Source organism: Hylobates moloch, unplaced genomic scaffold (assembly GCF_009828535.3).
Source record: "Hylobates moloch isolate HMO894 unplaced genomic scaffold, HMol_V3 SCAFFOLD_4, whole genome shotgun sequence".
Classification (NCBI taxonomy): domain Eukaryota; kingdom Metazoa; phylum Chordata; class Mammalia; order Primates; family Hylobatidae; genus Hylobates; species Hylobates moloch.
In genome coordinates, this window is record NW_026652279.1 from 30,890,401 (window position 1) to 30,906,748 (window position 16,348).

The following is a 16,348-nucleotide window of genomic DNA, read 5'->3' on the forward strand; positions in this document are numbered from 1 at the left end:
TGTTTATCCCTTCATCCATCCATCTACCCATCCATCCATTTATCCATCCACCCACCCACCTACTTATCCATCCACACATCTACCCATTCACCTACCTACCTACTCACACATTCATCCATCCCTCCATCCATTCACTCCATGGCCCCTTCACATGCCCACTCCTCCAGACACCCAAGTAAAAGAAAAATGGAAAAAAAGGTCCAAGGGAAGAAACCATGCAACCATCCAGTCACTTTTATTTGCCCATGCTGTGATCCAGGCTCAGTGTGGACATTGAGGAGTCAGACACAGCCTAGATACTGACGGGCTCCCAGCAGGTGGGGCCATGGGGCTGTGCTGTGGTCTCAGAAGTGTCTGGTTTTCACCCATGGGTGTGGGGACAGAGTTCAGAGGTGCCATCTCTTGGTGGTTCAACACAATCACACACAATCTCTGCTGTCTGCCTCACACCACCAGCCCTCACATGCAAGCAGAGACCCTGGGGAGCAGCAGATGCAAAGGCACGCAGCTCCATGCCTGAGACCTGATCTCCCAGGCACATGGAGAGAAACAGATGCTTGGGTAGCACTGAAACACAAAGACACATACACACACGAGTATGGCGGAGGCGCTGCAAGGCGCAAAGTCACGTGACTACCCCCAAGTCCCTAAGGAGATACAGCACACACACACACACACACACACACACACACACACACACACACACACCGGAAATGCAAACGGACACATATTAGAACACCCCCAGCCTGCTGGAGGACAGCTTTCTAGGCTGAGGCTCTGGGTGTAGCTGGACCCAAAGCAAAGAGTGGCCTCGCCCGAACCTCTCCCTGCTGCTTGGCCTTGGGAGTAGGATATCCAGGAAGCCTCGCTGGGCCCGGCTGTTCATCGGCCCCTCACCCCACCTGCTTTGGGTCCCATCATCTGAGGACTGCATCTCACCTTCCAGGACATGCAGGCAATGGCTAGTGTTTTGGTGAGGTGTGGGGCTCCCTGAACTGGCCTCTGCTGCATGATGACGGTCAAGTCCCTGTGAAGGGCATGATGACCACCCACCACTGTGACTCATTTCGAGGCCACCACTCAGTGGCCCTGCTTGAAAGGCCTGAGCTTAACAGGCTGAGGCTGGGGATTTGATTTCTTTCCCGGCTAACATGGATGAGATGATGCCTCAATCCCAGGCATCCAGGGGCAGCTTGTGCCCACTTGGCACACAGAACTCAAGAATCCAGCTGTGCAAGGGGCCCTGTGGGGCCTGACCCCACAACCAGGCATCGCCCCTCCTTACCCCAAAGTGAGTACCAGAATTAAGAAGAAGCACAGGCCGTGGAATGATACAGCAGACTCGATATAAATAAAATATTCATATAAAAATAGTCTCTTACAAAATATTCTCTCTTATCCGGTGGCTCACTTTCTGAAAGATGGAAACTGCTGGGAATTTATTATTATTTTTCCTCTTTCTATATATTCCAAACTGGATTTTTCTAATGGTGAAGTTTGAACTGGGGAGGGCAAAAGGATGGGAAACATACTCTGGAAAAAATGTCTCCAAATCTGGACCAGCTTAAATTTCTGGATAAGTAGCAGCAAACAGCAAAAAAAAATATAAATGTGTGTGTGTATATATATCTATATATGTATAAAAGATGTCTGCTCTTGTACTTAAACATCTAGCGCTGCAAGGGGGGTACTTGCAAAATCAACTAGTAGAAATTCTGCATAAGGAATAGTTATGTACACTTCTACATGGCTCCTTGTCCTAGCAACAAAATCATCCTGCTAGGAAAGCAAGCAGTCCACTTTGATTGCAGAAAACGGATCCCGACGAGGTGGAAGAATTCTTTTTAATTAAATAAATTAATATTATTTTTATCAGAATAAATTGTTAAATATTGCTATGATGAGGCCCAGGGGTCCAGAGTTCCTGCTGCAAAAGGCTTCGCTCCAGCCGCCGAGGGACCTGGGCTGTGTCTGGGGGAGGGTGGAGCAGCATTGGGTGTGGAACAGAATAGTTGAGGGCTCTGAGAGAGTTTTTTTTTTTCCCCCACAGATGCCTGCAGGAAACCCAGGAGAAGTACCCTCCTCAGCAGAAAAGACAAGCTCAGCATTCCTGCGGTTCCCTGTGAAGATCCAGGCAGTGATCTGCCAGGGAGCCCGCAGCTTGGAAACGGTCCGGTCCTCCCAGCAATCCGACTTGCAGCGGGAGGGTGGTGTGCACACGGGGCTCACTTGCACGTGTACATCTCCGTGCGCTCGCTGCACGTGTTGCACTTGACATAGCAGCACCAGTGGAACTTACAGTTGCACTGCCACACGCGGGCGTACTGGTGGGTGTTGTAGCCACGCCCACAGCACATGAGGTCACAGCCGCTGGCCTGGGGAGCCGTCTTGTTGCAGGCGCGGCCCTGGGTGCCCACACTGCCGGTCACCGGGTCCTCCTCGCAGTAGTTGGGCGACTTCTCGATGTACACCAGGTCCGTGTCCATGGGCTTGCGGTACGACAGTGGCTTCTTGATCTTCAGGAAGGTGGGCCGCTTGTTGCGGCTGGCACGCACAGGCTCCACGTGAACGGCCTCGTTGTACTTGTCCTTGAGCACGTAGCCTAGCTCCCGAAACTGTGGCAGTGTGGTCCAGCACGTCTTGGTGGTGCACGAGCCTGACACGCCGTGGCACTTACATTCCAGCTTCATGTTCTCCTCCAGGATCTGCAGGGGAGGGCGGGGAAGAGCACAGCACAGGTCACTGCACTCCAAGGCCAAGTGCAGCCCCCAGCTCCCCCCCACCCCTGCCCCACCTATCTGGGTCTGGCTTTAGTTTTTTCTTTCTGGTGTAGGAAACTCACACCTGCATTCCAGGCCCTCTCACTCCAGCTTTTGTTCTGTGCAAGCCACTTCAGCCCTCTGTACAGCAGTTTCCCCATATGTATAACGGGGATAACGATAGTCCTAACTGTACTCATACAATGAAATACTACACAGCAAGGAGAAAGAATGAATTGCTCACACATGCACAAAGAATGGATCTTTAAGAGGTAATGTTGAGTGAAAGAAGTTGGACACCAAAGAGGACATACTTTATGGTTCCATTTATATGAAGTTCAAGAATTGAATAGCAGATGTTTTTCATTTAAACTTTATTCACCTACAAAGACAGTGGACTAGAGTTGGGCCATGAGCCATATTAAGAATAGCCCAGCAATAAGAGAAGGCAACATTTTACCCAACACCCAGAGTGCAGCATATTCAGGTTATTTTCAGTGTACTTTAAAAAATCATTTTTATTTCTTTCACTTTTCTTCCTTCCTTCCTCCCTCCACCCCTTTCTTCCTTTTTTAACTATAAAGAAATATCTTTGGGTCTAAAGCTTCTCTTCCTTCCTCCACCATCCTAAGACACGAATTGAGCTCTTACTGTGTACCAGGCACAGAGATGGATTTCCCGGTGAGCACAGTTGCTGGATCACCGTGTGTGAGCATTTTTATTAAGCTTCATTCAGATTGTCAAATTGCTTTTGCCTGTTATATCATGAAAGAATGAATGGAGGAAGGGGTAAGTGAGTGGACATTTATTAACCCCCTGCACACACACTGGGCCCATGCTTTTACGTATGGCATCTTATTAATTCCATGAAGCTAGTATGATTGGCTCCTTTTTACAGAAAAAAAGCCTTGAGGCTAAACTAAGTCTCAGAGCTGGTCTGTGAGACATTCTGAGGCAAGGGGCTTGGAGCTGAGGGGCGAACTGAGTGCCTGCTGTCCACTTAGTTCCCATGTGATGCTTCTTCTCCGGGTCTCAGTTTCCTTAACTCTAACATATAGTGAAGACCATTCCATCTTTTCTGAGAAAATCAGGGTGCTGGAAGAGAATCAGACATTCAAAAAACTCACTAGTATTGCCTCTGGCCCTGGGCCTGTTCAGGATGCTGGGGATACTGAGGTGACAAGATTAAGTCCCTGTCTCTGAGAACTGGGTCTATGTTCAGGGTCCTCCTAGCCCTAAGAGCTCTGCTTCCAGGAGAGGTGACCAGTGTTTGGTCAACAGAACCACCAGGGAGGGAGAGCCACCATATTTCAACCTCAGTATCTGCAATCAAATGAGCCAGTGATGCCACAGGCATCCAAAGTGTTCAGGAACAGGACTGGCTGGTTGAAGGCTCTGGTTCCAGAACACCTGGCATCACAGAGTACCTCCTGTAGGCAGCAGTCTCCCAGGACCCCTCCACATGCAGCCCATGCTGGATGAGCAACCCCTTCAAATGCAGGCTGCGTCCCACAAATCTGTGTCCCCAAAACAACACAGATACCCCTTTTGGTTGTCAGTGAGGGGATAGTTCCCAAATCTCCAGCCTGCCTTTCTGCCTTGGCTTAAGAAGTAGGACAAAGAGCAAAGGCTTGGAGGTGTGATGACACAATTGGGGGCAGAGTGAGGCAGGTGTTTCTGATGCACTCAGGCCCAGTTGAGCTGGAGGCTTTGACACAGAGATACCTGGGGGGTGCTCAAAATGGATTCTGACATTACTGAGTGTTGGCGAGCATACGGAGCACCTGGAGCCCTCAGACACTGCTGGAGGCATGCAAACGTGGTACACGTATATTAGAAACCCATTTTCCAGTATCTACTAAGGCTGAGGATGCACATGCCTATGACTCAGACCTTCCATTTCCAAGACACATACCCTAGAGAATCACACTGTGTGTGCAAAGGAAACAGGTTCAAGAATGTCCACACAGCAATGTTCATAATTGCTCTGACCTGGGCACCATCCAGATGACCATCCACAGTGAGTGGATAAACCACAGCGTGTGCATTTCAATGGAACACAATAGGGCAATGACAATGAACAGCTCTAGCAAGCCACACTGACAGGGACTAACTCAGAAACATAGTGTGGAGGGACAGAAGCAAGCCAGAAATGATTTCCACAGAGTGATTTCATTTGGATCAAGGTCAAAGGCAGGCAAAACTGGATAGTATTGTTTAGGAGCCCATCCACCAATATCAAGACAAGGTTATTCCCGGGGCAGGGAGGGGCTGTGGTTGGCCAGGGGCACCCAGCTGTCTTCTGGGGGTCCTGGCAATATTCCACTCCTTGATATGGGTTATGTTTACATGGATCATGCTTTGTAACTATTCTTTTAAGTGAACAGGGATGCTTTGTGTGCCTTTTTCACATAAGTAATATCTCAATTTATAAAAGTGCAATGGATACAACCAATGGCCAACAAGCACATGAGAAGATGTTCAGCAGCACTGGTCCCCAGGGAAAGGCAAATCGAAACCACAACCACATGCTCCTTTACACTCACTAGGAGGCTAAGACAATAACAAGTGTCAGCGAGGGTGTGGAGCCATCAGAACCCTCCTGCACTGCTGGTGGGCATCTGAAACGAGGCAGCCACTCTGGAAAACAATCTGGCATCTCCTCAGAATGTTAGACACAGAATGTGTGACTCAACAATTCTGTTGTCTGGGTATTCTGGGGTATGCCCAAGAGAAATGAAAACATGTCCACAATAAAGTGAGTACATGATTGCTCATAGCAGCATTATTCACAACAGCTAAAAAGTGAGGGGAATAACTCCCTCAACTATTAATGGATAAACAAAATTAGGTATACAATGGAATGTTATTCAGCCATGAAAAGGAATGAAGTACCGACACATGCTACAACGTGGATGAGCCTCGAAAACATTATATGCTAAGTGAAAGTAGCCAGATGCAAAAGGCCACATATCATGTGATTCCACTTACATGCAATGCCTAGAATAGGCAGATCCATGATGACACATGGGAGATTAGTGGTTGCAGAGAAGAAGGGAAATGGGGAGTGGTGGCTAATGGGTACAGGTTTCTTTTTGAGGTGACGAAAATAACGTAAAATTCATTGTGGTGATGGTTGCACATATCTGCAAATATATATTAAAAGCCATTGAATTGCATACTTTAAGTGGTGACACTGTATGGCATGTGAATTATACCTCAGTAAAATTGTTTTCTTAAAAAAGGCAATGGGAAGCCCCTGGAAGGTTTTCGTGGGAAAGCAATACCAAGGCTTGCATGTATTTCCATGTCTGTGATACTGAGGGCTACTATTGTGGTGGGCCCTAAGCAATGGCCCTAGTGCAGAAAATGGCTCCTGTGTCTTGGATGGGGGTCACTGCTCCTTCTGCCCCTCTTGGACCCCTGAATGTGGCCTCCCTGTTCCTCTGAGGCCATTGATGGCCTGACGCCATGGTGGTATTGAATGGGCCCCAATCAGGTGACATCCAGCCTGCTAGCCCTGCACACTCTGCATTTTGAGAGCTGCAGTGACTGCATTATGTCCACATTAAGCCAGGCATAATCACAGCTGCCTGGCCAGGGCTGGTCACCAGACACGCACCCAGCCCTCTCCCTGAGGCAGGGGACAACAGCAAAGGAAGTGTGTGAGGGACAAAGCTGCACTCTGCACCCTACTGCTTGAGGCCAGGCTTCCGAGCTGCCCGAGGGGACTTCTGAGCTCACTTCCCCACTTGAAGAGCCTGGGCTCTGTGCTTCAGTGTCAGGAGGTCTGAGGGCTTTCAGGCTCAGGCTCTAAGATGACATGGCTCCATGCAGCTTCCTAGTGCCTGGCACATAGCAGGTGCACAGAAAACGCCCGAAGGTAATTCACCAAGGGGGTGCATTCAAATCACTCCACAAGCAGTATGCCCTAGGCCCGAGCAATTGTCAGTTGAATGTTCAGGGTCCCACAGGCCCTCCCAAGCTAGCCAGGCATCAACCCTCCATTGCTGGATATAGGTGAAGTCGAGAGGATTCAAGGAAAAGCCATGGCAAAAGTGGGGAACAATTGAGGGGCTTGGAGCAGCTGGCAGAATGTCAGTATTTTATATTAGTGGCTGCATCATTGGGTTGCAGGTTAAAGACCAACTGCATGAAACTGCTAGAGTTTGCCATTTTGCCATCTTGTGACGCTGAGATTTCACAATATATGAGAAAAATAAATGAGGAAATAAATCTGTGAATCTGGGGTCTGGACTCAGTAGGCCCTTCCAGATGGTTTGGCCAGTGGAAGGTACTGGCAGGAAATCAGAGGGCAGGAGAAAAGTTCTGGGAGTTATTCCCCCTGGTTGCTCCCTGCTGGGCCCTTCAGGACGTCTGCACACCCCTATCAAAGGTCACAGCTCCTGCTGGGAAGTCCTCTCTATACAGCCCCTGGATTCTAGCAGCTCAGCCTCCCCTGTCTTCAGGTGTAAGGAGTAACCGCTCCCCAGTGTAGCCAGCCCCAGGGTGCTGCACCAACTCTTTGAGTTCCTTTACTTTTGTGCTCTTTGATTAGCAAACTCTTTCTTTTTTAAAACAGCTTTACTGCAGTACAATTCACATACCATACAATTCTCCCATCAAAAGTGTACAATTCAATGGTTTTTAGTATATTCAGAATTGTACAACTATCATTACAATCTAATTCTGGAACATTTTAGTCACCTCCCAAAGAAACTCCATACCCATTGCGGTCATTCCCCATTTCCCCCTTTCCCAGTCCCAGGCAGCCACTAATCTACCTGCTGTCTTTGTAGATCTGTCTGTTCTAGACAGATCTATTCTATAAATGGAATCACACAGTATGTGGCATTTTGTGTCTCTAGCTTCCTTCACTCAGCATAAAGTTTTCAGGGTCTGTGCATGTTGTAGCATGTGTTAGAATTCTTTTCCTTTTCATGGCTGAATAACATTCCATGGTACAGGTATGCCACATTTTATCCACGCATCCATCGGTCATTGGACAGTGGTCTCTTTCTAAACTCCCTTAATTTCCCAGTCTGAATGTGCCTGTGGCATCCAGCCACGACCACAGTGGATACACCTGGCTCCTCTGCGGCAGGGCCGAGCCGAGCCCCACCCTCCTGGCCCCTAGGCCCGTGCCCTCTCCACAGCAGCTGCCTCCGCTTGAGCAAGCTCACCCCTTCCATGCCTCTTGGCCCTGCACATGCTGTTCCTTATCTGGAAGGCCAATCTTTATCACCATTACAGACGATGGCCCAACAATTCCACTACTGAATACGTACCCTGCGGGGAGGCTTGTGCTTGTGCAAAATGTCAAAGAGCCTCACAGAGACCTTATCTGAAATATCCAAAGGCCAAAAGAATCTGAAGATCCACCAGTGGGGACTGGTTATGTAAATTACGGCACATCTATGAGTTGGAATGCCCTATAGCTGCTAAAGAGAATGAGATGGCTCTTACTCACTAACCAAGGACACTGCAAGGTCTATGGTTAAGAGAGCAAAGCAAGGTGTAGAAAGGCTTGCAGCGTGGGAGCTTGTATGTATGAGAAAGAAGACTCAAACGTGTATGCTTGTAAGAGCACAGGGTATTTCTGGAATTATATGAGGGGAATTGGTAAGAGCAGCTGTCTCTGGGGAGGACACCAGTGCCAGGGGACCACGTGGACAAACAGGAGTCTTACTTTTCATGGGATTGTCTTTTGTAGTGTTTGAATATTCTGCCATGTCAGGAAAAAAGTCACCTCCTCACAAAGCCTTCCCTGATTGTCAGGATGTCAGGATAGACAGTGACTCCCTCATGGTTTCCATGGCTGGCCTGTGCTGTTAGAGTCCTTGTCTCCTTAGCACTGTGATGACCTGCCTATATGTCAGCATTCCCCCAGGCCAATTGCCCTCCAAGGGAGGACTTGCTTCATAGCTACAAGTAGTGGTATGTTGCTCAAACTGGCTCTCGGAAAAAAAAAAAAAAAAAAAAAAAAGCCCTGTTACGTAGTGTTTCCCAATTTCTGAGGAATAAATTAAACATTCTCACCATGGCTGACTTTAAGCTACCAACAGCTAGCTTAAAACTTTAAGCTACCAACAATTGACAAATACTGAATATTTAGTAGTGGGTCTTCCAGCTCATAGGAGTGGGTTCCAACACACCACTGGCCTGGGAGTGTGATTAGCACATAGCCTCCAGCTGTCAGATCCTTCAGGGTGTGGGGCCCTGCATCTAGGGACCAAGTGAGGCAGGGGTATAAAGGTCTGGCCATTTTAGCCAGAGGCAGTCCAATGTAATGGGCAGGACCGAGTCCAGCGCTCCCCATCAAGGCTTTGCTGAGCCAGCATCCAAGTGTGAGTCCTCCATCTGCCCAAGCCTGCTCCTCCTCTTCCCCTTTATTCCTTTATACAGATCCCCAGTAAACAGCTGGGACCTGAAACTCCATCTCAGCCTCTGCTTCCAGAGAACCCCACGGGCCACACTCCTCAGGCCAGGTCATTCACCTTGAAATCCCCAGCCTCTGATGAAGAGCCTTGCGTGCAAGTGGTGCTGCCTGGTGTTTGCAAGGGGAACAGGACCTAGGGCGTGTCTGTCCACGTATGCATTCACTCATGCACCTGTTTTACAGTGAGGACCTACTGTGTGATTTTGGCATCACCCCTGCTGGGGAGTTCCTAGGAAGACTGTGATACAAGCAGGTGCTGCTCTGGTTTTCTCTGAGCTTCCGGTCCCTACCTTCCCTGAGTTTGCAGTCCTTGCCACCTCTGAGCTTGTGATTCCAAACCAGAAGTAGCTGTGGAATTAATAATTCCCCTGAATCTAATCATACATTGGTAAGTGCTATGAAGGAGTGAAGACAACAGAGAAGGAAACTTGAACCCGTGAGATGCTCCTGTGTGCATCTCAAGGAAGCCTCCCCCAAGAAGGCCAGGGCTGAGCTGGAGTCAGATAACAGGAGGGATAAATTAGAATCGGCCAAACCCAGGGAGATGGGGAAAAGGCATTTCGGATCGGGAAACAGAGACAGAGAACTGGAAGAGGGAGCAGGCTTAAGGAAGAGCACATGTTGAGCACATAATGAGGACATTTCAGGCATGGTGAGTGGCCAGAAAGAGGGGCATCTGGGGAGTAAAAGGGTCTTTTGGTGCTACCGAAATCAGACTCCAGTCAGCTCAGGCATCTACAGAGGATAATGTGAGTCAAGTGCCAGGCAGACTTCAGTCCCCTCCACAGAATAAAACAGTGGCTGAAACCAGCCAGAAGAGGGCTAAACATCTACAATTTTTGATATCTAAAAAATTGATTGGAAAATCACAGTATGGGAGAGACTGAGAAAGACTGAAATTGACCACAAGTTCAATATGAGCTAAGAGGCTACTGCAAAGCCAACACTCTAGGGCCTAATGCCCACAGTAAAGGAGGGGATGGTCTTCCTATACAGTTTTCAGAACTGGACTGTGCCTCAGCAGATGGAAAGAAACAGAGCATGTCTAGAGGAGAGGGCTGGAGGACCCACAGTGAATGAGCTGGAGCTGCTCAGCCTGGAGAAAGGTAGTTTCTGGGATCCCTAGTCACTACTCCACAGGGTCTGCAGGCCTGACCCAGGACAGAGTGAGCAGGAAGGACTGTGTATCCAGAGTGCAGAGCTGGGACCCCAGTTGATGGTGGGAGTCACAGAGCAGTAGATTCCTGCTCAGTGAGAGGCCAACCTCCCCAACAAAGCTCACCAGGGCTCAAGTGGGTTGCCAGTGAGGTAATGAGCTCCCTGTCCTGGAATGTGTGCAAGCAGAAGCTGGGGTCTGTAAAGGGGACTCCTGCACCAGGTTGGGTGGGGCTGCAATCCAGAGCCTTCTCTGCCTCCCAGCCATGCCCCAAACCTGTCTGGAGCAGCAGGAAGGATTTTCTGCACCACTGGAGGGAGAAAAATCAATCTCTTTTTGACAGGTCCCCCAGGAAGTGCCAACAATGTACCAGGTGCTGCCCAGAGCCCGGAATTACTCAGGGTGAGGTTCTCAGGCCTGGGAGGGGACTGGGGAGAAACTTGGCTCCAGAAAATTCCTTGATTCATAATGCCAAATAGATACTATCGAATTTGGCGCTTCTGGGCCTGTCCCAGACCCTCGGGCTGCCCAGGGGACCTGGGGGTGAACTTCCTGGAAGAAGGAAGGATCCTTGGGAGGGGACGTCAGACAGCAACCTCTGGCTCCCACAGGGTCCATGCCACATGCTGCTCCTATGACTGGAAGTGTCTGCCACCCTCCATAGCATTCTGAGGGGCATCTAATTTTAAAAACCAAAGGCTTCCCAGCATTGAACACACTGCTCGCTGTCATCCCTGCCCCCAGCACCCACGACAGGCACTCTGAAGCACTGGGTGCTCCAGGATCGATCCTGCACTGCCCTACTCCAGGAATGTGTCCCCATTCATCTCCACAGGCCCAGCCCAACCCAGCCCTCTACAGGCCTCCACAGTGCCACCTCCTCCGCAGAGCCACCTGTCCCAGCCCCACCCGACCCCAGTCCTTATCTTGGTGCCTTGTTTTCTAGCAAGCCCAGTGAGACCTTGGAGCTTTGCAAACAGTGACTCCTCAATGAGGCCTTCCCTAGCCCCCGAAACTGAAGTAGCCCCACTGGTCATTGCTAAGGATGGGTGACTCAGACCAGTCAGGGCCAAACTGAATTGAGTCCTGGGGATTCTGTGCACACAGAAGACAAGAGCTGTTGATTATCTCCCACCAGACATGAACAGGAGGGAATGCAGGGGCCAGAGCTGTGGACAGGCATCGTGCAACCACGTGGGGCAGAGAATGGCATCAACTAGGAAAGCAAAGCTGAGAAATAGAGAGGGGGCAAGGAAGGGGTGCATGCGGCTGGGTCCTGGGAATATCATTTGCACCCTGGATCAAGCCAGACCTGAATTCATTAACCCAAGACCACTGTGCTCCAGGAACTAATGAATACCCTTTGCTCTTAAGCAAGCTTGAGTTGGGTTTCTATCCATTACAGCTTAAAGTACCCTAACTGGAATAGAAATCCTTTCATCTGGGTGGTGGAGGTGCCCTTTGTAAAGCAGATAGCCAGCCCCTAGTTGATGGGTTTTAAGCCACACATGGCATGGCACAGGTCTGGGGAGCCAAGGACTGGTTTGCCTAAAAAGGCTTTGGAAGGCCAGGACCTCGAGGGCTGGAGCTCGAGACTCTGGATTCGTTGAGTATCTGCTGCTTCCTCCCCTCTGGAACCCCTCTGAGTTTGGCCAGCCTGGCTTCTCTGCAGGGAGTGGTCTGTTCTGGACTACTTGTACCTCAGGTTACAAGCAGTGATCTGGGCAACCAGAATCAGTCTCCATGTAAGCATGATGTGGCCAAAGGCAGCCCGAAGCAGAAGAGCAGGCACTGTGGCAGAGTCAGGTCACCCAAGAAGCTCAGTTCAAATCCCATCCCTGCCACCACATGCTGGTGATGGCAGAAATGGCCCAAGGGAACATGGCACACTCTCTGGCTCTCCATTTCCTCATTGCTGCTGGCCTACCTCTGACCACGGAGGCCGAAAACACAACACATCGCCTGAAAAAAACAGAGACTCGGAAGAGCAACTTCTCCCTTTCTATCTTTGGATGCTGTGGTGTAAGAATGTGATTCCTGGAGCTTAGGCAGTCATCTTGTGACCATTAGGCAAGACCTATGAGGCTGACAAGGTGACAATGGCAGAATGGAAGGATGAAAAGAGCTGGGGCCCAAGAAAAGACGGTTGAGCCTCTGAAAGAAACCATATCCAGGTTTTCATTTTGCAGGAAAAAAACAAACTCCTATCATCAAAACCACTTTTGGTAATAGTAAGGCATTCTGTTACTTGCAACCAAATGCATCCTAAGAGATTTGTTCCTTGCTGTAAAGTAGGGACAGGTCCTCTCAAAGGGAACAGTGGGGATTAAATAGGAGAAGGCTCTTTGGGGCCTGGCACCATGTATCTCACAGAACTGGCACCCAGCCTGTGGGAACTTTTCTCATTTTGAGCAGTGGATGCTGGGATGAGTGTGCACAGGGCTGGAAGGGCAGGGCAGGGACAGTGGCGCTGTGGGGCGGAAGGAGCCGTCGGATGGAGGTCCCGCTTCTGTCTGTACACTGCTGTGTGCCTACAGGCAAGTCCCTTTCCTTCTCTGAGTCTCAGTTTTCCCTACCAATGAAGGCACCACAGGGGGATCTTGGAGAGAAAAGACGGGGACAGAGGGAGACAAGGAGGGCAGGGGGAGGAGAGAAGCAGGTTGGCTGAAGTTGTCCACACTCTCCCAGATGTCCCTGGAGTGAAAGCCCATTTCTGTGCAGTGTAGCAGCTGCAGAGATGAGAGGAAGTGACCATTTCCCCCGGAGGTCATTAGGAGTTCCTGGGAGCCCTGCTGTTGAAGCCCCAGCCCTTCGTCCTTTCTCCTGCCTTCTCCCACACCCAGGTCAACTCACCCCAGAACCCCTGTCCTATTGCAAACACCCCCCCAGCGCCAGAAGCGTGTCTGTGCTGCTGCCGCCTGGCATGGCAACCCCAGGGCATCTTTAAGCAGCCCCTGCAACGGCTGCCTTTGTTCTCCCCTCACACGATGCGCTCCTGGTCCCCACAGCGTCTTCTCCCATCCACATTGCTGGTACTGCTATCTCCCATGCTCAGACCCCAGCCACCCTCCCCTAAGCAAGAGGCTCATTCCTGAACCTTCTCCAAAAAGGTCCAAGCCAGCTGGATCACATGGTAAAGGTGGGCCCCGGTCAAAAAGATGCATAGAAAGCAGGTGGGAGCTTTGCTGGATGTGGAGGCCCCTCACCCTCAGGCTGGAGGGCTGATGGCTTAGTTTTCACAGAAGGCCATACCTGGGTCAGACTCCAGAGACTTGAGGCAGGAGATGGTCACCAAGTTCCTCTGGCTTCCTCTCCTTTGCCCCATGCCCCCATCTGTTCATGTTTCTTGTCTCCAAGCACCCACCCTGCACCAACCAAGTGAAACATGGGTCCGTCATCCTCTGTGTGTGGTGGAAGGTGTCCCTGGCTGCTGCTCACCCCTGCTCTGCCCCGGGAGGCTGAGCTGTGTCCCTCCTTGCCCTCCAGCTTCCCAATGGGGGATCCCACAGGGACTGGAGGGCAGGAGAAGATACAGGCTAAACTTTTACACCCTGGACTCCCTGTCCATGGACCACATGGCAGCTGTGACTGTCTCCCTCTACCTAGAACCACAGCACCTGCCAGGAGGCCCCTTTCCCCAAGCCACACTTTCTCTGCTAACACTGCCCTCCAGGGCAGTCAGAGCTCCCCACCGTTGCCAGCCCTAAGGCTTTTTTAGAATTCCCTAAATCCTGCCCACATCCCTGTAGTCATCCTTTACCTAAACTTTCCTCTGTTACCCCTGACTACACCATCTCCCAGACTCTGGCAGGCACACTGGGTGAGTGAGTCCCTCCTTGAGTCCCAGCTTTGTCTCCTGATGACATGGGCTCAATGGAACACACCTGGTGAGGCAGCATCTGGGTTAAATGACCGAAGGTGGAGTTCCAGGGGAAGGAGGCACTCACAATCACTGCTGTGATTATGTAGGATTGTGCCATTGTTCAAGGCTCTGCAGGAAATGTTGGTGTTGGTGTCAGGATCAGAGTGAGGACAATTTCTCGGCCTAGGGTTCAATGCTGGCCTCAAGCCCAAGCTGCTCAGTGCCATTTCTTCCTATGTGTATGCCTGAACTTCTCAGCAGACTGAGCGGCACAAGGGCAGGATCCATGCCCACCTGTAATAAAAGCCGCTGCCTCCGAGGTAGCTGCAGTGTCCAGTGCCTGACATGAATGCACACAGAAACCTTATGAGGCAGGTTGACCATCATCAGCCTATTTCACAGATGAGCAGACTGAGGAGCCAAGGGGTGGCAGTACGGGCCACAATCACACAGTCAGGAAGCTTGGAACTGGTATCAGAATCCAGCAGTCTGGCTCTAGAGCTGTGATGCGGCCAAACAGAAGGAAGGTGGGTGGGCTAGGATGGCCTTGCCCCCTCGGTGATGTTCACCTGGGCTGGCTTGTGTAATGGACACTGCCACATGCCACCGGGATCTGTCCTTCAAGACCAGACACTCCCTCTGCAGCTGCTGGGAGTGTTGCTGCTGATGGCTAGCAGCTGAGTTCCTCCCTAGGCACTGCCCTCCCCTGATGGGAGCTGTCTCACCCAAGGCCACTCCCCCTCCCTGGGCAGCCCCCCAGCCAAAGACTTGTTGGTGCTGGGTACAAAGGCCCATCTCCCTGCCTCCATGGGGCTAACCCAGCTCCAGGTTTCTCACGGGACCAGCATAAGTCCCTGTGGCTGCTGCATCACTGGCCAACTTCTCTCGATGCCCAGGGCTGCCTTCCTCACTGCCTTACAGGTGTATCTCCCCAGAGTCCTGCCCAGGACCCGTCCTGCTTGCAAATGTCCAAACCAGGGACCTTTTCCAAGGCACTGAATGAAGACAATGTGGAGGTCAGTGGGCAGGCAGCCTTGGACCCCCCACCCCAGGAGACAATGAGTGTGGATACCCACACCAGGATAGGTGCTACAGGCTCCCATCCAGAGCTGCCACCACCTGCTCCCCTCCTGTTCCTGCTCCTGCTTCTCCTGCTCCTTATGATGTTCCTCCTCCTCCCCCTCTTCCTCCTCCTTAGGCTCCTCCGGCTTCCCCTCCTCCTCCTCAGGATCCTCCTGCTCTTCCTCCTGCTCCTCCTTCTTCTTCTCAAGCTCTTCATGCTCCTCCTTCTCCCCTTCCTCCTCCTCTTGCTCCCCTCCTCCTGCCCCTTCTCTTCCTCTGCAGGCTTCTCCTCCTCCACAGGCTTCTCCTCCTCCACAGGCTTCTCCTTCTTCCCAAGCTTCTCCTGCTCTTCCTCCTTCTGCTCCTCATCCTCCACAGTCTCCTCCCACTCCTCCTCCTCACAGGCTCCTCCTCCTTCTCAAGCTTCTCCTTCTTCCCAAGCTTCTCCTGCTCTTCCTCCTCCTCCTCCTCCTCAGGCTCCTTCTACTCTTTCTCCCGCTCCTCCTCCTCCTTCTCAGTCTCCTCCTTCTCCTCCTCTCCCTCCCCATGTCGATCCATCTTAGCAGAAAGCTGCATTTCAGCCAGCTGCAGCTGTATACCTCTGGGCGACTCAGATGAAAGAGCAGAAAAAATGGCTTTTTTTCTGTAAACATTTGAGGTATTTTCTTTTTGGTGCATTCTTTAAGTCATTCTGGATGCACTGACTTCAAGCAAATACTCCTGCCTGACATGGAGGGGATGGCAGGGAAAAGGTGCACCCCATAAGACAGGGCCCCTGGAATGCAGCCTGGGAGGTGCAGGAAGAGAGATTTCCACTTAAGCCAGAGACAGGTTTTCTGGTCTGTACTGGGGGCCTTCTGAAATTCAGTGTTTGCCAGGTTACAACTGCTCAGATGCTGTCTATAGCTCCTAAGGTTAAAGCCCAGATTCCTCTGCCTGGCTTTCAAGGCCCTCCATGAACTGGTCTCTGCCCAACTTTGGGGTATTGTAGGAGCCCGAGAACTGTGGACACACAGCCCCTAACCCCGGACTCATCTCTTTCTAGGCTCCTACCCCCCGCCATTAACCTG

General features: G+C 51.0%; 1 protein-coding gene across 1 annotated transcript in view; it reads right to left on the reverse strand.

The window, feature by feature from the left end:
- Positions 1-1,337: 1,337 nt before the first annotated feature.
- Positions 1,338-16,348, reverse strand: part of WNT7A (Wnt family member 7A) — a 61,546-nt gene continuing 46,535 nt past the window's right edge. The window contains exon 4 of the mRNA XM_032149783.2: positions 1,338-2,705. Within this exon, the coding sequence (XP_032005674.1) occupies positions 2,226-2,705 (480 nt within the window). The 3' untranslated portion in view covers positions 1,338-2,225. The remainder of the gene's footprint in view (positions 2,706-16,348) is intronic.